We start from the raw sequence: 22,197 nt of genomic DNA, 5'->3' as shown, positions 1-22,197 counted from the left end.
TGAATACCGCATTAACCTGACTTTTCATGTGTCTCTCCTCAGGCCAGTGGTGCCTGGTCCCCTCGCTGAGGCTGGACCCAGTGACGCCATGCCTCCTCCTCTGGACATCGAGGGAGGTCCGGTGTACTCGGTCCGTGAAGTCCTGGATTTGAGGCGTCGGGCGGGGCATCTCCAGAACCTCATCGACTGGGAGGGGTACGGCCCATGGAAGCGGTGCTGGGGACCTGCGGTGGATATCCTGGACGCTTCGCTGACCAGGGATTTTCACTGTCGGCACCTGACCGACCCGTACCGCGTCCCTGTGGTGGTCCCCGAAGCCGGTGTCGTCCCGCTGCTGGTGCAGCGCGCCAGGGGGAGGGGTACTGTCACGGATCCCCCCCGGTACTGCTGCTCATTCCATTCAACAGCTCCGGAGGTCTACATCACCAGCCTTCTAGGAGTCACTGAACTGGATTCACTACCACCAAACCTGGACTGTCTTGTCTCATTACGTACACCTGGTTCCCATTCCCCCTGATTAGTATGTGTGTATATATATGTGCCCTCTGTTCCCCATTGTCCTTGTCAGTTATTGTTACCATGTCCGTTGGTCTTGTGAGCACCTGTGCTGTTGTATCGGCTTCCATGCTACGTTTTATTGTGCACTTGTTTTACGGGTCTCGTCCCGTGTATTATTTAGAGGTTTACACCTCGCTCTTTTGTTTGGGTGAAGAAAATAAAAAACCCTATTACGTATTCCTGCGCTTGTCTTCTATCATTATACAGCGCGACATGGAGGTCCTGGGGTGGTGTGGTTACACGTGGTCTGCAGTTGTGAGGCCGGTTGGACGTACTGACAAATTCCCTAAAACAACGTTGGAGGCAGAGAAATGAACATTACATTCTCTAGCTACAGCTCTGGTGGACGTTCCTGCAGTCAGCATGCCAATTGCACGCTCCCTCAAAACTTGAGACATTCGTGGCACTGTGTTGTGTGACAAAACTGTCCATTTTAGATTGGCCTTTTATTGTCCCAAGCACAAGATGCACTTGCGTAATGGTCATGCTGTTTAATCAGCTTCTTCACTTTACATGTTGCGTTCATATTTTTGTTCAGTATTGTTGAAACAACTAGATTATCTTTACAGTGTATAGTAGTGTGTACTGTTTGACTGTCAGGTCCTGACCAGTATAAGGTTAATTGGTATTGTAGTTTGGTCAGGACGTGGCAGAGGGTATTCGTTTTATGTGGTTCGGGGTGGTGTGTTTTGTTGAAGGGGCATTTGGTTTAAGTATTCCGGGGTTTTTGGGCACTGTTTGGTTTTCAGGTATTCTATGATTTGTCTAGTATGTCTGTTTCTATGTTTGGTTAATTGGGGTTGGGACTCTCAGTTGAAGGCAGGTGTTGTCTATCTGCCTTTGATTGAGAGTCCCATATATGAGGGTGTGTTTGTGTGTGTGATTTGTGGGTGATTGTTCTGTGTTGAGCTTTATGCTTTGCAGACTGTCAGTTTATCGTTCGGTTTCTTGTTTGTTGTTTTTGTATTCGTGTTGATTTAATTAAATGTTCAAAATGAACAACCACACACCTGCTGCGTATTGGTCTACCTTTTCAGATGACGATTTCGCATTATCGTCAGAAGACGAAGATAATTGTGACATTGACCTTGTAAATAAACTACAAAAAGTGCAGAAATCAATTGCTCCTCTCTGAAGATGCCGCAATATTATATTTTGGAGCTGTGAACAAAGAAAGTAAGCAAGATGAACAGCTGTATTGTGATAAACCGTCACCCCATATGCTGAAGGAAAACAATTTCTATGAAGTGGGAGAAAAAAAATACGCTTAATCAACTAACATTGATATTACTTCTGGCAATTAGGAGCATGCTGATAATGATATGAGTTTTCAGCTGTAAATAATTATGCTGCCTGCAGGCCATGCTTTAATTCTCCTCTGTATCTATAAACAATAATCAAACCACCGGGCTAAAAAGTTGGATTTGGCGGTTGCAGTGCATACTGTAATTTGGGGAAATGCTGCTCAGTGGGGCCCTGTGGTGCTGCCCGTGGCAGGCTTGACCTTCAGGTGCTCTGAGTGCTAATGTGCTAGCGCTATCGATCAGCCTGCAAGCAAACCCAACCAGCCCAATGCCCAGGCTAGCCAAACATCAAACAGCCAACTGTCTGTGAGCCTCTGTGCCATGACAGGAGGGTTAGGGCCGGGGCTGCTACTGTGGCCTCTGTGGTCCGCTAAATGGGGACATTATAGGGGAACCACTGCCATTGCAGCAGACCACAACTTGTTAATGAGCAATGTATATTTGGGCCACATGCAGCTTCAGCTTAATTGTTTATACAGTTTATACAGTGCTGCTCGCCCATGTTGCTGGAAGAGTAAAAAAATAACTCCAATGAATGTCACAGTCGGGGTTTGCCTAATTGCTATAAAAAATACATTCAAAATCCATTAACAGTATGTGACTGTGTTGACTGCCGTTTGAGTATAGCTAGTACAATGATGCCATGCCACCCTGACATTGTAGATCATGCAAGCAACTATTACATGCAAGTAAGCCTATAAAACTATTTCACTAGTTTCAAAGAACTAAAGTATATGGCACAACAGGGAGAGCTTAGTTGCTTTGGCAGGGAGAGTAAAAAAAAAAATAAGAAAAGCCTGACAGCTAACTTTACTCACTGTCTACCACGAGGCGTAAGTCTGCCAATGTCAGAGGACTAAGATGAAGAACATAATTAAGGAAACATATGAAAGCTGGAGCTGGGCTTGAGATTAATTAGCCACATGTCAATACTCTCATCAATACCCGATTAACAAATGACACATGGCCCAATGAAGGCTATTGATTCCCCTTGCATTCTGCAGCGTTAATAGGGTGAAGCTGATTCTGAAAGCTGACAAAAAAAAGAGAGTTTTCAAAGTACAGTTTGTTGCTGAGCCTCGCCGGGAACAAAAAAGCAAATCTAAAGTCTGAAATCACCCAAAGTAGCAAAATCGCTTGCAAATCTCACGCTATCCCTGTGATTGTTTTGACCGCAATTGAATGTATTCGAGAATTTCCATATTTTCAGTCTTTACCGTAATTAAAAATGACCCCAAAGCAAAACCAAAATGAAATGAAGCAAAAAAGGACTCAATCTAAATTAATGGTGCCAGAACGGCCAAAATCATAAGTTAGTCCCTTTATGGTAATGATAGTAATGAACACTTAGATGAGGGATGAACAATTCCTGTCCTAGAGTCGAATCCCTATGCAGGTTAATTAGGTAAGATAACATCATTAACCAGTCTCATGCCTACATTGAGAATTAATTGGATAAGATAGAGCCAGATCGTAGATTTAGGTCTATATTTAATCATTTAAACGATCAAGGACAACTAAGCTGGAAAATGGGCAGTCCAGATCGGTGAATGTCTTATTTAGATCACATATACAACCAGTTTATTAGGCACAGAGATGACGCTAAGCTCTGTAGTTTGGTGATTGTATAAGCCTAATTATGTTTTACTGAACAAAGGACTTTATTTCAGGAATTATATTATTGATTTGGTGTCCTCTGTTTTGTTTAGATGTGTTTTTTTCTTCTTTCTATTGTGCATGTTCTTCACTCTATTAAAGGTAACCTGTACATCTCTGGAACTAACCAGTTCATGTCTAATGTACATTGTCCAATATAAATTAGGTGAATGTTAGTTTATCATATTATTCATGATCAAACATGGTAACATGGATTCCAAATCACTAAAAGAAACAAAGAAAGAAAGAAAGATATTTCTCATGCAAGCAATCTCTCTCCCTCAGATGAAAAGGCCACCGATGGCCTAGGTAGTTCCTCAGTAATAAATAACAAAGCTAGGGCTGTTTCTTCTTTTGGAGACATTAGCCATGCCCTGTGCCTATTGTGACGGAAGCAATATGCTGTGTTTTGTACCTATTCTTCACACCAGCTGTAATGCACTCCAGGTTTTCTTTGTGACAAGAATGTTTATATGAACCATCCTAAATAATTCATGGGGAACCTTTGTGTAAATTGTCATACTGCATAATGAATGTTTACAAAGCTGTATGATGGCTTTACCTTGGATGGGACCTCATTACTGTAATTGATGTTGAGAAATAGCAAAGTCATAATATCACTCCTCCCTGGAAATACAGTGATGGTGAAATCTCTTTGAAAGGTTGTCTGAAACCATGCAGATCTGCTCTGCATAAATAATAAATCAACATTTAAAATACCAACGGTGGTGCCATCTGGCAGATGTAGCCTACCCATTGCTGAAACCTTATCTTTGCACTCAACAGTTACACCAAACAGTAACAGTGTTGCTCACGTGCTCATCATTTGCTGTTGTTTCCCGTTTGCCAAAATTTGGAATTATAGTATCAACGCAATAGTTACTTACACCAACGTTATAGCCATACTGCCAGATGAAAGGAAATATACTTTGAATTCGACACCTGGGATAATGTAACTTAGGCCTTTTGTACGCTATTTAGACACAAAACCGTTCACTCAATGAATTATGTTTGTATTTTACGAAACACTCAGGATACATTGCAAACATTTGAGAGCTCAAGCAGGACATTTTGATACTCACCTGTGGTAATGACGGCAACATATGGCGTAGCAACGTCACCATCACCTTGGCTACAGGATCCTGTCTTGGTGAAGGCCGGTTGAGTTCGGGGGGAGAGAGGCAGGCCGTGTCAGGTAACTTATTCTAAAATCCTATTCCCGTTGCATATTCGCATGATTTAACATTTACCCGAAGTAATTTCAATGTAAGATAGATCTGAGTGATGCTATCAACCGACAAATATCTACTTTTATCCGTCTGTATCATGAGTTGACCAAGGTCTTGGCTTGTAACGATAGACTTCTGCAGGAAATGTGAGCTTTTATTCGTAGACGTTTGAAGTCATGAAGTAGGCTACAAGCATTATTTCGACATTAAACATAAATTCCACTCACATGAACTTGTTTCAAAGTATTTAAGGGTACAGTTTGCCATTCTTGTGCTACCTTTGTGTGATGTTCTGAAATTGCAGGTGTCTGCCAGACTTGAGAGCGCGGGCCTATACCTTTGGGTCGTTACTAGTTACGACAGCCACAAAGTCATATGCCGCGTTAAAAACAACTGGGAACTCGGAATTCTCTGACTTCCGACTTCAGTGCGTTCAAAACCACTGGGAACTCGGGGTGGTGGGGGGAGAGCTCCGACAGGGAAAATCGATTTGAACGGTCATCCAACTCAGAATTCCAACTCCGGAACTCGGGCCTCTCTCTAGAGCTCCGTCTTTGCGACCTGTAGATCACTGACGTCATGATTTGATCTCGTATTTTTCCGAGTTCCCAGTTGTTTGGAACGCGGCAATAAACCCCACAAAGTCTTCTTAAAATGTGATTTCAAACCTTAACCACACTGCTAACATTATGCCTAACCTTAAATGAAGACGGAAAAGCTCATTTTTGTTTTCATACCTTATTGCGATAGCCAATTATGACGTTGCGGCAGGTAGCCTAGTGGTTAGAACGTTGGACCAGTAAAGGTTGCTGGATCAAATCCCCGAGTTGACAAGGTAAAAATCTGTCGTTCTGCCCCTGAACAAGACAGTTAACCCACTGTTTCTAGGCCTTCATTGTAAATAAGATTTTGTTATTAACTGAGTTGCCTAGTTAAATAAATAAATATATATATATATTGTGGGAACCATACCTTTGACTCTTTGCGCGCTTGGTTGGCAGCTCTCTCGTTTCAGACTCAGCGAAACGCCTTCAATTTCAAAACTCACACAGGTAGGTAGTGCTAGTGGAAATAAGTACGGCAAATAGGCACATACGTTTCATACAAGTTTATGTATGTCGAAATAATGCATTAGTAGATGGCCTATTTCACGACTTTTCTACATATAATAGTCTAGCTAAGCTTTCTGTAGGCTAGTCGGCAAGGCCTTGGTCAACTAACTCATGATACAGATGAATAAAACGTCTTATTTGTCGGTGGCATATGTGTGTGCAATGTTTCTCCATTTGCCTGCTGCTCAATCAATCCAATAATGTGAACTGTATATGGAGAATATTGTGTACGGGGCAGACAGCCTGTTGTTAAACAAACTGGGGAACAACAACAATATTGCACCTCAAGCGAGGCCTTGTCGACTACTGCAAGAAACTTCACCTATTATTTGCGGACTATACATACATACATACATACATACATACATTTTTTTCTACATTAACATAGAAATTCAACACGCATGAAGTTGTTTGCATATTTTGTGATACAGTTTGTCATGCTAGTGATATATTGTTGCTCTCAATTTGCAGGCATCCCACATCCTGAGTAGGCCTACTGTATGCACTCACAGATCAGGTTCCACATTCAAGTGCTAGGTTTCTCGATTCAGCTGTTACTCATACCATCCAGTTGCCAAGAATGTGAACTTCATAAGAAGAAATAGGTAAATACAATAGAAGTAGTTGTTAAGTAGTCTATATTGATAACAGGGCAGGTAGATAGGCTATTGTCAAATAAACAACTGGGGAGCAACAATAAAATTGCACCTAAATGGCATGCAGGAATTGTGGCCTCTGTGTCCAAGACAAGATAAAATACATACTTAGGAAATAATTGTGGCCTGTGCCTCTGTGACTATGAAATTACATCCTTTATCCCTGTTGGTGGAAAAGAAAGAATGTCAACCAAAAATGTAATGTCACACAAAGCCTTAGAGAGCGGAAGTTCTTATGCATAGCAACAGAACAGAACACCCTCTCATTCAGGATTAAGGGTTGATTGAGCTTTGCTGAGTAGTTTACCTAGGAGATGATGCTTCTCAGGGCAGAGGAAGGGTAGGGGGTCAAATACGTTATTTGTATCACTACATCCTGTTGAAACCCTAATAGAACTGGGTTTCATTTCCTGTTAAGGTAATTTCACACTTTTCATAAGCTCTCTTTGGGTCCACTATTCCAATGGAGTACTTGATTTATTGGAATAATGGTACATTTAAGAGTTGTAGTAACAGTTGTCATGACATGTGTTTTCTTCAAAGTGTATTTAACAGGATTTGATGTTGTTGGTCAACACTGGCACTGTATGGCATGGATCAATTGTTTACTAAGCATGAGATAATGTAAGACGAAGCAATGAACTCATAGCCAGTCATCACTGGATGGGCGCTTGTGTCGTTAACTTCAACCCACAGAGTGTATTAAACTCAAAGGACTGTAGGGCGTTGTGTACATATATTTGCATGGCCTTTGCAGAGCCAGAACCCGAAGCAGTAATGAGTCAGTCATTTCTGTGGTTAAGAAACTGTTGGCAATCACATTACTTGGAGAACAGCGTTTGGCAGATAGAGGCTAACAGCTTTTTACAACCAATTGTCTGGGGCTCTCACAGCATCTCGTTTTATGACCTCTATAAAACATTCAACCACCCATCTCTATTAATAACTAAGAAAAACAAATCACCAAATGAAAAACATGAATTTGAAAACCGCCTTTAATTCAATAAAATGCACATGTACAGGAAATGCTACAAAGTAGCTCTTTATCCGAACATAGTCCTAATCTTTCCCTTATCCCAGTGATAAAGAGGAATGGAAAGGAATAGATGCAGCTGGAAATATAATTAAATAGTTCCAACAACTGAGAAAAATAATAACTATTTAGTTATGGCCCATATTAAGGTGTAAGGATATCCCGTGGTCTTTCCTTTCTAGTGTGTGTAATGTGGACTACACACTGGCTCGCTTTCACCTGGTTATTACGCAGAGTGTAATTTGAAATAATTACAAAAACATAGGCCCACTTGTTACAACATACATTTTCCCTCACACATACAACACACAGATTCAATAGCTTAATGTTTTTCAATCACACCCAGTGGAGCAGTGTTTAGTGTGAAAAAGTGTAGCATTTCATCCTAACTCACATGGTATGGGATCATCTTTCACATTTTGCCTGGGGTTTGTTTAGCTATTTCTGCAGAAACTTGTGGAAGCCATGTGAATTACCATAGGAAAAGGAGATACAATATTATTTGGTATTTTCTATCAGATGTAAATGAATGAACTATTTGAATAATAAGGGCAAATTATTTGCTATCTCTGATATAAATAAACTGCACTTAGCCCGTAATTCTCCTAGACGCATTTAAAAGATTATAGTCTGTAGATCTAAACACAAACAGCAGAGGGAAATTAAAGATATGATTAGTACTGTATGAAATGAAGCATTTTGTGCTATAGGGTCTGCATAGGCATACAGTAAGAACTTTCTGTAATAACAGCATACAAAAGTGTTTACTATATTCACTCAATTGATTTCCAACTTTTTACAAATATAGTTTTTCTTCGCCATTCATTTAGCAATTTTCTTCTGCACAGGTTCCAGTCACTGTCCAGGGATCAGAGTCAAATGCTCCAAGATCGGTGCAGTCATGGACACTTCTGGCAGTGTGAGTACATTTTTACCACTAGCCCCGTAGCCAAATACAGGGGTTAGGCCTTCATACCTCCATTTTCTCTGAAGGTGCTGGGGCAGGCTGACCATTGACATTTAGCATTCCTCCAAGCTGCCTCTGAGATTTCAATGGGGATTGAGGGGTGTAGAGGGCAGAGCTGGGGCTGTGGAGAGTTCTCAAGGAGAGGGAACAAAAAGGCTCTTGGAAATCCCAAGGAGTTCCCATGATCCTTGGTGAAACCTTGATCCTACTGTGTTAGATTTCCATTACTTAGGGTGCACAAAAGTCCATATTTCAGTGATTTATTTTGCCTCTTGCCAAGGCGTTAAACAATGAATTTGTGAGATTTCCCCTGTTTTGGGAGTGAAATATTTCAAATGGATTTGATAGTTATGATCTTTGTTTTTCTCATTATTCAGGCCCGGGAATGTCTGGTCCATAATCATTGTGTATTCTGGGTCTGCACTGACATTTCTTTCAGCCTTTAGAGCTGCCTGTGGTGACATTTTGTCATGAAAAGTTTTCAAAGTCATATTTCAAGGTTCTCCCTGTAACATACATAATCTGTTAGCATCAAAGGAGCACACATGCATAAATAATTGACTAATTCACTTAAAGGGGCCAGCATAGATTAATTAAGCCTGAATACTAATTATGTTTTTCTGTCTACACCAACTGAAGCTGTTGTTTAATGTGAAACTGTTTGGTGGACAACAATTACCACAAACCTATAAGACTATTTATATCCTCTAAATGAAAATAGGTTTAGTTCCGATTTCATTTGAAAGATTATGTTTTGATGCTGTTGTAGGACAGAAATGTCAGCCAATTCCTATAATGTTTTAAGTCAGGGGAGTATTGTAGTATAAACACTTTTAAATACAAAATACCTCTATATACTGTACCTTGTATTTCCATCATTCACATTTTGCTGATATGACTTTTATCTCAAACTGATTGAAAATAGCTTTTCATGCGGTACCATTTTTTGAATTGGCCACTGCATATGTATTTGAAAGTAGATAAAGCGGGCCTACATAAAAGATGACAACAAAAGCAATTTCTGCCAGCATTGATTAAGCAATATGTTGTTTAGTTCAGTCCCAGCCTGCAGAAACCTTTCACTACACGACTATATACCTGTCACACACTTGCATATAGATTGAAAAAAGATTCAATTCCATTGTCAATTTAGATATGCATCCATTTACTCTGTGTGGCAGTTGTTTTCCTTTCATGGGCTAGATTGGGAGAATAGCCTGTAAACTAATGCACAATGCTGCTATCCTAATGATTTTAAAAACAGTTGTTCAGATTTGGAGCTCTCTAATATAATATAAGGATAGAGACACAACACGCCAGCATCAGTATGGGCCTAATGTATTCGCCCCTTTAAACCCCAGTAAAACTCTGTCATTCCAAAGAAGCTCCTCTCGTTGACTCTGTGCCTGCTGCACAGACTGCTGTCTGGAAGTGGTAGGCTTTAAGTTGCTTGTTTCTGACACAGCGGACTTGGGCTGTCCTCGCTCCCCTCGTAAGCAGATAGGGATGAGGGAGACAGCTCAAAGCGGGGTTTGTTTACAGCCGGATAGAAGAAAACAGCCAGACGTAAATTAGGGTTGACGGTTTCATGAAGCACAATTGGTTGATGGCAGATTCAATGTGACTGGCCTGAACTGGGCGATGATCCGTACAGTATGCAAAATTTACTTTCTAGCTGGTCTGTGCCCACCAGCCTAGCAGCAGTCTTCTCCCCGAGCTCTCACAGCTCCGGCTTTGAATGGAACCCGAACTGAACAAGGCATTGTTGTACCCAATTCCTTTTGACAACAATCACATTCTTTTAAAAAACTTCATAGATTTTTCTTGTCACCAGTTATAAATGATTTTTTTCTCGTCTTAACCACAAAGTAAGCATTTTTTTTATGTGCAGATTCAATTAGGGAAGGAAGGGCATGGTTTTGAGCAGTAGATTCCTTCAAATGACAACACAATGAATTCAGGGCATTTTTTACTTTGGTATTCAGGGCTTGTTATAATACACTAGAGCTTCTTGGCACATGACTCCAATACAGCAACATGCATTTCATATATTTATGTTCATTGGAAAGAAATGTCAGAAGATATTTGCCCCTCTGTAGTTTATCCTGCTCTTGATATTGTTAGAATTGGAACAGTTGTTCAGATTCCTAAAATCCAAGCTGGCAGAATCGTCACATTATGCCACCACCATTACCTTGTTTTTATCACTTGCATGTTTTAGAAATGAAACATCTGCATGCTGCATCCTGTTAGAGCACACTGGGTGATTGGCGTTGTAATAACGGGACATTCTGTCACTGTCAGTGGAAACCAAGGAATTAAAAGAGAAACATGCATTCTGTTAGCTCTGTAAATGGAGTGGATTAAGTGAAGTTTTCTGAATTAGATTTTTACCGACAATGACCAAAAGCGTTCTGCTCGCAGCATGTGGACTCTCCATGTGTACGTTTATTGAAATGGTTTACCGAGGTTTATCTTAAACAGGAACCGAACTCAAGATGATACATTCACGCAAATCTCAAAATGTGTTGACATTTGGTGGAAGACAGAGCTAATTCATAATTTGAGGAATAAGACCAACTCCCATTTTTTATTTAGCTACACCTTCTGATGTGCAGATGTACATTTCAACGTCATGAGTTTGTCTTTTGATGTTGGTTTTAGTGTTACTGACGGTAGACTACAGTTTGCCTTTCTAAACAGCAGATTGATGCACATAATACAGAAATACAGAAAGTCCTACGACATAACAACAGATTCAGCTTGACTCATACAGATAGGGAAAACGTGTCTGGAATAAGCCTGGGCAATAATGCAGCATTATCAAGAATCCCACGACAACAGTATACTGTACATGTAAATGCACTGAATAAGATGTCTCTTTAAAGGCAGTGTTAAAGGGATTGGGAATGCTACATTTTTATATTTTCTATAGGGAAGGAAGCAAATATGGATATTTCATAGTAATTAGAAGGATGTATAGTTCATTTTATTCTGGCCTAAGATAAAACATAATGCGTGATAATTAAATGGGATTTATGTGAGATTTTTTGCCTTCCTCTTCAAAGTGCCTTAGTCTCAAGGGCAAAAACAATGATTTGAAAAATAAAGGCGTGCTATCCGCCCACATTGTGCTAATTTGATGATTAATTACACTAGCTAACTAAAGACCAGCCCCACAAATGTCTCAATGTATCCTACAATACCACATACAATACATGCCTACTGTCATTTACTGTCAATTCCTTACCATGCTGCATTATTGCATATTCTATACAGTGTTTTTTAAACGTAAACAGCAGTTTGAATTGTCCTTCAATATGATGATGAAGTCTCAGAAGTATGATTTGTAAGTTACCATGAAACTAAAGCAACAACAACAACAAACCAAGCTGCATCTTTTTTCAATTACTAACTCAGCCCGTTACGGAATCATATAAACTGGTGTTCATATACACAAGGCGATGTTCATTATGTGTCATTTTCCTATTAGCAAACTCATTACTTGCTTCTCAAGTAGCGATACTATTATAACTTCCTCATTTACTTTTGGATATGAACCAAAAACTGTACAGTATGTGTTTAAAAAATATGTTCGACACTGGAAAAGGAAACTGAATCTCATGCTACACACTCTGGTCTCTGGTCAGTGTTTTAAGTCTTACTGTTCTCTACAACTGGGAGAAATTGATTGGAACTCAGTGGAAAGAGAAAATGGTTTTTAAATAAGTTACAATTAGATAACCATTCATCTCTATGGTATAAATGAATGTCTTGCTGTAGGGCTTGTTGGATGTAAAAACAGATTTACAAAACTCTTCTTTCCAGATTGGAATGTGTCCTCCAATATTTTAATTGCTCTGTCATTTAGAATGAACCCCCCCCCCGCCCTCCCATACCCCTGATTTTGTCTTTGAAATTAAATATTGTATACAAATACATGCTGTTCATGGGCATGGGCACCGTTCATCATCAGAATCTGCATAAATGATTTTTGAAATTGAAGTTCCAACTAAATGCTTTGAGGCTATAGCTAGAGATCTTAAACATAAGGATATGCATGTACAGGGAAATAAACATCCATAACAAAAACAACTACTAATGTGATTTACCTGGGCTTTTCTTGTTGTTCTTCTTGTCCACAGAAATTAGAGGCTCACCATTTTGTTCCACCATTTCTTGATTTCAAAGGGGATTTCTACATTTCTAGTTTCCATTTTCATTAGTATACCACTCTCAGATGAATGACATTGCCTCCAACAGTATAGGGAGCATATAGAAATAGCCATGAAATATTATGTCAAAATCCTCATTATTACATTGAAGTGCTCATAGAGAAAGACCCATTATAGGCCAACCGTGCATGTACTCCTGTAGGTGGCTTTCAGTGATCACGGTTTTTATTTCCCTCTTTCATGTGTTATCTAATAATGTTATATTGTGGCCATGTACTGTAGGCTATTGAATGGTCTTATCTTTGGAAGGGGCAAAGGGATGCTTCATCAAACTTCTTTGGAGCACACTGGATCTTAGCAAAACTATTTTAGGAAGAGTCACAATATGCTGTGATTAAGTGAAAATGTTCCATGATGCTTGGGGTTGTACATCAAAGTTAACAAATGGCTATGGAGCCCAATTACTATGGGGCATTCATAGGATATTATGAAAGGTTCGCTGCAAGTTGGGTTGTGTTTGGGCTTTGCTATGCAATTTGCTTTCTATCACATAAGGGATTTTATTTTTTTGCACTTCCCATAAATCGAGTATTGAGTATTTTTCAAAGCATCACAAAAAAATAGCAGAATCCTTGAACTCTCTGATTTTAAGGACCATTTTTCTCCAGACTTTTTAGGATGTGTTCATAAGAATGTACGTAATGAGCAATGTGGTTGGATTTCCATATTCATTTGCACAATGAATCTCCACACACTCACGAAGCCTGTGTAAAAATGCATAATTTTCCAAGGGAGAGAGTGTTGTTTCCCATTCATTTGGAAAAAGGAGGAAGTATTTTAATGTGACCTTCATTACGCATTCGTGACAACTTTTCTTATTTATTTATGATTAAAAATGTTTCCACTCCTGTTGTTCAATTAGTGCTTGACCCCTTTAGCGGCGATGTAAATTAAATGACATTTCGGTGTCGTCCCATATTTAAAATACTGCGTTAGTTGCGGATCATAAATGATGATCTTCATTCTGCAGCTAATTTATTCATTTAACAATTTCCCTCCAGAAGTTACAGCAGAAGGCTCTGCAGCAACCTAAGCAGAAGAAATCCAAGTCGGCTGAATTTCTGATGGGTGAGCCCTGCTTGATGAGTTATTGCTCATAATTTGTGTAAGGATTAATTAACTAATTACAGACAAATGGCTTTGGGCTAAATTTTGCTCTTGCTTGTCAGGGCGCAATTTGTAATTATTTTAATCATTTCTTCTTCTTCTCTACCACCCCCCCCCCCGCAAGATTCAGATTTAATTTTAACCTAATTGTGTTTTAGTGACATTCGAGGAGGATGCACATCAGTATTTAGGGGGAGAGGAATCACTAGAACGAATGTTCTGCTGCCATTAAATGTACTTTGGTATAATGCGCCACTTTTGACCTTCCTGTTGTGTTATGGTGTTTTTTCTTCTCTTTTTTGCAGGCGGAATGGAGGAGAGTGCTGTGGTGGAAGGCATTGAAAACCCTGTCTTCGATGGCAGCTACAGCACAGAGCTTTCAGCTTCTCGGGCTTCAGCAGGGAGAGAAATTCAACGTGACAGGCAAGATAGCACCCTTGCAGCTCACCAACAAAAAATGGAGCTGCGAGCCCCTGCCAAACCAAGAGGTGAAGCTTCATTCTTCATTAGCCTCAAACCCGTTGACAGTGGATTTGTGGATTTGTTCCCGATCTAACCTTTTGGGTTTCTGAGGGCCTGGTCCTCACATTCCAAAGCTAGCGTGTCCTAACAAGTACCCCTCATATAAATTCCACCTAACCGGAGAATGTCACAAGAGTGGGGGTTCCAGAACACCCTGACGGAATCAGCCTCTCAACTCACACTAACAGTATTCTGCCTTCTGGAGGGCTGGAGTCATCGAAGAGAGCATTTACATAGCATACCCCTACCAGCATATACACACTATCTTTATAACGTATAATGTACATAACATCCCTGAAACAGAGCTGATGGCCCATCCTGCAGGAAAATATGCCCCCTTGTAATTTACTATGTCAGTGAGACTCTTGAGCAATATGATGTTACACACACTGTGATGCGTTCAAACATTAAAAGAAATGCCGGTTTGGTCTTGATAGGTCACACAAGTCAGGTATTTTGAATTAAGAGATGTTTTTATTTATTTAATTAATAATCTAGTAATTCATTGAAGCTTAATGTTAGTGGAGAGAAGCTGCCGACATTTGGCCATCATCCAAACATACACATACATTTTCTGGAGCTGTTGAGAATTTTCATGGTCTCCTGGCTAAGCTTAGGATAGTCACTATTAACGCCTCTTGGTTACTTTTTTTCGTGGTTGTGTCTGTTCCTTGACAAAGTTAAGGGATATTAAGGGATCATCCTAAAATATTTTCAAAAGATAATACTGCCAGGTGGAGTGAGACACAGAGAGAAAGAAACTTTTGGGGTTTAAATCACAAATACGAATGTATAGACACATCATAACACATGATCATAAGCACTATAGTTCTCTTGGTATCTTTTTGAGTTTCCATGTACCAAATTGGTGTATCCCTTGATCACAGTAAACTCATTAGTGTCTTTTATACTGAAGAAAATTGGATTTTCCTTAGATCTGTTGTATTACAGTAGTTTTGATTAGTGGCATTTTATTGAGGGGAGCAAACCTCATTCAAGTCTAGTCCATTTTGCCCCCACCCAGTGCTGGGTAGAGTAGCACATTAGACAACAGTGGTGCTACTGAGCTGATCCATCTGATACAGTAGATGTGGTGTCACCCATCGGCACGCCAGGCAGGGAGCAGGGCTTTTATGAATCCCAGGGAAGTCTTCTCTCATCAGAGATTAAATCGATAGCATCTGCCCCGCACGTCTCTGAGTTGTCAGGGAGATATCTTATGACTTGCACTTATTTAAAAAAGAAAGAAAGAAAAAGGAGAAACAGTAATATTCTGAGGCCCCCTGTGTGAAATCAATCATTCATGGGAAACTTTCTCATTGGATGTGTCTCGTGTGGATGGTGTGGTGTGTGTGTCTGCCATTGTGTGTGCATGTGTGCAAGTGCATGCCCCCAAGACTTTCAATGTGTGTCAAAGTTAACACTGAAAAAATACCTTATAGTTGAAGGAACGCTAAATGAATGAGTAGTCTCATCAGTTATGGATCAAGGCTTCTTTAGAAATGCTACATTTATATGTAGGGCTAATAAAATATGTGCATTACTGAGATAAAACGTTATTTCTACAGAAGTGTATCGTAAGCAATGCTACAATTGTCATTGATTTTGTTTTGATATTTATGTCATTTCCCCCCTAGTAAATGTAACATTACGTCTAGAATACTATCCTATGTATTTGATATAATTTAGAGTTCTGAATTTTCATTACAAATTGAAATAGAGCAGCCAAACATATGTGGTCTTATTTCTCCAACAGGCACTGCAGTTATTTTCATATTCAAAAAAGGCATATATTAAATCCCATTGCCAGTGCACTGACACACATAGCAACAATCTGTAGAGCCTGTACCTCTATATAATAGATGCAAGCAGCAGCTCTCTCATGTTTGTGACACTTCTATTTGGTTATCCTCAATATCTTTCATCAAAACTGCCTGTTAACAGTAGATTTGGATGGAGAGAAGTAGTGTGGGTTATTGATAGCTTGCATGTAAGAACAGGGAATTGCTATTTTTTATTAGAGGCGAAGAACTGGAGGACAGCCAGACTATTTAGGTAAATCAAAGATATGATTCAAAGACAAGATCTTTGAGAGCTGCCGCCATTATGCAAATGTAGATTGAAAAAAGGCTTTCATAACCTCAAAGCTATTGCAGCGAAATTGTTAAAACTGTGTTTACGACGTAAAGGGACTTACTTGTGAATTTTACAGTTAATTTATGGTATCACTAAAATTCATAAGTGCAGCAATGAATATACAGGACTCCAGCCTAATAAGTGTCTCTATTTGACAATTTGTAACTGGCGTTCAACAGTGAGGAAGGTATGTAGAAAAGCTTGTACAATATATTACATAAACACAAATAGAAGCCTACAGAACTCTTGGTGGGTGGGTCCTATGCAGAGTAGAGGTCCTATGCAAACACACTTACTCCACATTTTTATGCGTCCCAGCGTTGATCCTCTCCCTCTAATATAAATGTGATCCTTGTGTGCAAAAAATGTTTTTACACACACCTCTTCATTTAGCCCCACCGAGTAATACAAGTAAAGCAATTTAGATTGGGGATAGTCTGTGAAATATTCAAGCCAGGAGAATGATTTCAGGTTAAGAAAGCAACTTGGTGGGGTGTACCTGTTTTATTAGAAACACCCCTTGAGGTGCTGGATTCCCATAAATTCTAGCAGAGCAGCTTTGATGCCCATAGGTCAGCGATTGCTAATAAGAAGTCAATGGGACACGGGTTAAGTTATTTTCCTTCTCTGCCTTCACTCGGCCCAAACCGACCGGGTTCTCCCAACCGCCGACCCCAGAGCATTTAGAGGGGTATTGTCTTTGAAATTCCAGGTACTTTTCGCTTGTACAGTTTCTCATTAGTTCCTTTTGAACACAAGTAACATATGGCAATCGTATTTAAGAGATTGCCTGGTGTGACCTTTCGCGGCATGCTAATTAGGCCCCAGAGCTCCACTGGGCCCCGGCGAGCCTCGCTCATGTGAACGGACTGACCGGCCAGGGCTTATCAGGTAGCAGACGCTGGCTCTCTGGCCAGCCTCAACAGTGTGGCTTTCAAAATTAACATTTTGCTTCATATGCTTCTAATAAACACTGACCTCCACCAACCTGCCGCTCCACCACTCCCACCTTCCTCCTCCTCTCTCACTCTCTCTCGCTCTTCTGGCGTAGTTTCCACAGGAAATGGGCGTGCCCGAAATTACTTTGACCCAGCGCTGGTGCAGGAAACCAACCCAAGGCGGTGCGGGATGGCGGAGGTCGGCACAGAAGATGAGCTGGAATTAAGTATGCCATTTCTCATCATAATAGTTCTCCTCAGTTCATTAAAGTGAGGTGAGAAAGATCACTCATTGCCAGCCAGTTTCTCACGGCAGGGGCGGTACTATGTAAATACATTTACTACTGATGGTCCACGAGATGGCTCATACATAGGACAGTGTGTTAGTTTCCAGCTCGTTGTCATTGATGAAGGTCACGTATCATTGGTCAGTTTCATTTCGCTCCATCTTTTCTTGCACTCCCATCAAATAACAGACACCAGACAGAGCCATATCAATAGTTGCACCCCCCCCCCATGCCTATTAAAACCATGCTCTTGGGAGTCAAGTAATATGCATGTTATAATGAAACATGGCTATTAACAGAGGAGCCATTTCACCTGTATCTTTTGGATATCACTGCCTTGTAATATCAAAGGAGTCCTAAAGCCCAATCCCATCAAATGATGACAATCAACCTAAGAGGCATATTCCTGCTCCTTTTTCATTACCTTTGTAGAAATGTTATTCCCTACCTGACCATTCGCTATTACCCCATGAATGAGAATGTTTTGCATGTTTGCATATATATTGACTAGCCTTGACAATTTTAATGTAATTTCAAGCACACATATATGTAATTTCAAGCACACATGTATTTATACTGAACAAAAATATAAACGCAACTTGCAACAATTTCAAAGATTTTACTGAGTTACGGTTCATATAAAGAAATCAGTCAATTGAAATACATTCGTTAAGCCCTAATCTATGGATTTCACATGACTGGGAATACACATAGGCATATGTTGGTCACAGATACCTTTAAAAAAAAGGTAGGGGCGTGGATCAGAAAACCAGTCATTATCTGGTATGACCACCATTTGTTTCATGCAGCGCGACACATCTCCTTCACATAGAGTTGATCAGACTGTTGATTGTGGCCTGTAGAATGTTGTCTCACTCCTCTTCAATTACTGTGCGAAGTTGCTGTATATTGGCTGGAACTGGAACACGATGTCGTACACGTCGATCCAGAGCATCCCAAACATGCTCAATGGGTGAAATTTCTGAGTATGCAGGCCATGGAAGAACTGGGACATTTTCAGCTTCTAGGAATTGTGTCCAGATCCTTGTGCCGTGGGGCTCTGCATTATCATGCTAAAACATGAGGTGATGGCTGCGGGTGAACGGCTCGAAAATGGGCCTCAGGATCTCGTCACGGTATCTCTGTGCTTTCAAATTGCCATCGATAAAATGCAATTGTATTCGTTGTCCATAGCTTAGGCCTGCCCATACCCAAACCCCTCCGCCACCATTGAGCACACTGTTCACAAAGTTGACATAAGCAAATCACTCGCCCACACTTGCCATACACGTAGTCTACAGTTGTGAGGCCGGGTTGGACGTACTGCCAAATTCTCTAAAACAACGTTGGAGGCTACTTATGGTAGAGAAATTAAAATTAAATTATCTGGCAAAAGCTCTGGTGGACATTCCTGCAGTCAGCATGACAATTGCACGCTCCCTCAACTTGAGACATCTGTGGCATTCAGCACAAGGTGCACCTCTGTAATGGTCATGCTGTTTAATCAGCTTCTTGGTATGCCACACCTGTAAGATAGATGGATTATCTTGGCAAAGGAGAAATGCTCACTAACAGGGATGTAAACACATTTAAGCTTAAAACTTGAGAGAAATTAGCTATTTGTGTCACACCCTGATCTGTTTCACCTGTCCTTGTTATTGTCTCCACCCCCTCCAGGTGACACTTGTTTTCCCCAGTGTATTTATCCTTGTGTTTCCTGTTTCTCTGTGCCAGTTCGTCTTGTATGTTCTAAGTCGACCAGCATTTTTTCCTCGTACTCCTGTCTTTGCTATTCTCCTTTTTCCAGTCCTCCCGGTTTTGCACCTTGCCTGTTCTGGACTCTGTACCCGCCTGCCTGACCATTCCGCCTGCCTTGACCTCGAGCCTGTCTGCCACTCTGTACCTCCTGGGCTCTGAACTGGTTTTGACCTTTTGCCTGTCCACGACCATTCTTTCTAGCCTACTCATTTTTGGATTATTAAACATCTTAAACTCCAACCATCTGCCTTCTGTGTCTGCATCTGGGTCTCGCCTGGTGTCATGATAATTTGTGCATATGGAAAACTTCTGGGATCTTTTATTTCAGCTCATGAAACATAAACAACACTTTACATGTTGTGTTTATATTGTTGTTCAGTATAGTTACATTTACATTTTAGTCATTTAGCAGACGCTATTATCCAGAGCGACTTACAGTAGTGAATGCATACATTTCATTAAAACATTTTTTCCCCGTACTGGTCCCCCGTGGGAATCGAACCCACAACCCTGGCATTGCAAACACCATGCTCTACCAACTGATTTGAAAAAGAAGCGAGCAATTCTGAGTTGAAGTAATAGTTATCAGGAGATTGTGACATTTTATGTGACATTATTTGTTTGATTTGTAGAAATAATGAACCAAGATGAAAAGGGCCTATATCAGAAAATGGCTGAAATGCTGGACGCTGACGACGACACAACCATCATAGAGTTACCAGGTATGTTCTCAACATTCCAGACCCTAAAAACACATGTAAAACAAATTCCAAAATGATTCAACTGCAACTATAGAGTCAGTATGCAGGCAACTGCTCAATCGAAAACACGCTGTCTATTTTCAGACAGAACAAAGAAGAACACTTTAAAGGGACACAGAGTAGAAGGACTTGTTCCTAGCTTTCCAGGCACAGGCCTATTGTGGTGCAGTAGGCGTGCCTTTTTCCATTAACAGAAGACTCATTTGAATATGTACCCAAACAGGGGGAAACTGGGGTTGGTTTAAGCTGGCATTGTTTTGGGGGGGAGACAAGACAGTCGCACCGGCTCCTGTTGACATGACGCATCTCTGTTGTAATTCCAGTGCAGAAGTGATGGGCTTAGACCTGCTCGAACATGGAAGAATTTTGCCTGCTTGTATTATTCGGCATTGTCATGGATTTAGCTGTAGCAGTGAGATTAGCAGGCCCTTCCATTGTCTCAGAATGTACATGAAATCCGAAAAAAAAGTAAAGAGGATCTTGGATTAACAGTTTTATGCAATAGGCACAGGCAGAGCCCTTCTCTCGCCTGCACTGCGAGCGCCCAACAGCATCGACTGCCAGAGCTCTCCGGTAAACCACAATAGACTTCAAGACAATCACCTTATGCTTTTCTATGGATGCCTCCCACCGATATAGGCCGCAGCCTGACTAGGCAGGCTCTCTCTCTCCTCCTGATCCTGATGCATTGTGACTGGAGCAGGGTTTTCTCTTTCTCTTACAGTCGTGCACAAAGCACACGCACAACAAAACGAGGAGAAAGAAACAACATTAATGAAATGGACAAGGTCCAGTACAAGTCATTTCAGGAGGGATTCCTGGATAAATCCCCCGCAGTGCGGTTGTCATCTCATCTGTTTACTTCTTGAAATATTTGATCTCTTTGGTTGACAAAGAAGAAAATAATCACTTTAGCCATTGATTGGCTTCATCTGATTCACACATTGGACTGCACACGTTGACTTTACCTACAAGGGGCAATAACAATACCTCATAATCACTATTAACGTGGCAATGCAGTAGCGTAGAGGATACGTTTGACTGTTGAATCCATCCTCTATTTGTAACTGAAAACTATCTAGCTTTGATAAAGGCATAGTTCTACTCTTGTTACTTCTCAACGATGACCAGAGCACAGAAGCCAGCATTCTCAGCCCAGCTGGATATTTCTCTCTGTGTTACCACACAATAAACTCCCTCAGAATTTTGAGACCAAACTTAGAAACATCGATACATGGTGGGTATAGTGGCAGTTTCTATCTTGGAGCAGTGTTGAGTCTGTTTGTTGACCTCAGACTTTTTATGGAAAAAGTGCTGCATCAGTGGCCTCTTGAAAAGCTAGCTAAGCTAATCCACCGGCAACAATTCATTGATGTACTGTAGGAGACTTGCTGTAGCACTGGTGGTGATTTAGTGATGGACATTAGTCAAGGCTTCGCCTTATATCCAGTTCCACACTGAATGCATACTATTACAACATGTAATTGACATGGACATAGATGGTCAGTGGAGTGTAAGATGTGAGTTTGTCCTGCTTTTTTGCCTGTGCTTATAAGAAATAATGTTTCAGACAAGTGAATTTTTCAGATGGCCTTCGGTACTTTGCATGTGAAATCTAAACTGTCTACTACTTGTGCATATAGTATGTGTGTGTGTGCATGTGTGTTGTGTATGTGTGTGTGTGTGTGTCTTAACTCCACACACTCCCCTGTGTGTCCAGGTATGGCGCTAGCCCACAGGGAGGAGGCAGAGGTGTGGAAGGTGAGGGCCGGTGATCCAGCGCTGCGTGTCGGTGCCGGTGCTGCAGGCCGTGGGCGCTTCATGGCCGCAGTGGAAGAAGGGGAAGAAGAGGTGATCCCCCGCTACGCCCAGCAGCTGAGGGAGCGCGTGCTGCCTGACATGATCACGCTTGGCAGCCTTTCAGTGGAACAGGTCAGA

At 40.9% G+C, this 22,197-nt stretch overlaps 1 protein-coding gene and 1 long non-coding RNA gene across 7 annotated transcripts in view; one reads left to right on the top strand and one right to left on the bottom strand.

Annotated features, from left to right (window-relative positions):
* The window catches only part of LOC106590319 (uncharacterized), a 30,747-nt gene extending 26,063 nt beyond the window's left edge, over window positions 1-4,684 (bottom strand). Inside the window, exon 1 of the long non-coding RNA XR_001325034.2 lies at window positions 4,601-4,684. This is a non-coding gene — a long non-coding RNA (uncharacterized lncRNA). The remainder of the gene's footprint in view (window positions 1-4,600) is intronic.
* Window positions 4,663-22,197, top strand: part of ofcc1 (orofacial cleft 1 candidate 1) — a 121,922-nt gene continuing 104,387 nt past the window's right edge. For 3 of the 6 annotated variants that reach the window (XR_006762712.1, XR_006762713.1, XR_006762711.1), the window contains exons 1-9: window positions 5,034-5,582; window positions 5,749-5,799; window positions 6,331-6,464; window positions 8,397-8,467; window positions 13,752-13,818; window positions 14,163-14,345; window positions 17,567-17,680; window positions 20,131-20,220; window positions 21,980-22,191. Coding sequence is in view for 3 of the 6 variants with exons in the window: in XM_014181198.2 (XP_014036673.2) it covers window positions 8,450-8,467; window positions 13,752-13,818; window positions 14,163-14,345; window positions 17,567-17,680; window positions 20,131-20,220; window positions 21,980-22,191 (684 nt within the window). In the remaining 3 variants the exon portion in view is untranslated. Of the gene's footprint in view, window positions 4,714-5,033; window positions 5,583-5,748; window positions 5,800-6,330; window positions 6,465-8,396; window positions 8,468-13,751; window positions 13,819-14,162; window positions 14,346-17,566; window positions 17,681-20,130; window positions 20,221-21,979; window positions 22,192-22,197 lie in introns of those variants that run through there. The other 3 variants (XM_045710803.1, XM_045710805.1, XM_014181198.2) reach the window with 2 other exon arrangements.

The sequence above is a fragment of the Salmo salar genome, chromosome ssa29 (genome assembly GCF_905237065.1).
Source record: "Salmo salar chromosome ssa29, Ssal_v3.1, whole genome shotgun sequence".
Taxonomy (NCBI): Eukaryota; Metazoa; Chordata; class Actinopteri; order Salmoniformes; family Salmonidae; genus Salmo; species Salmo salar.
The sequence above is the reverse complement of the archived record's forward strand: the minus strand, read 5'-3'. Positions and strand labels throughout refer to the sequence as shown.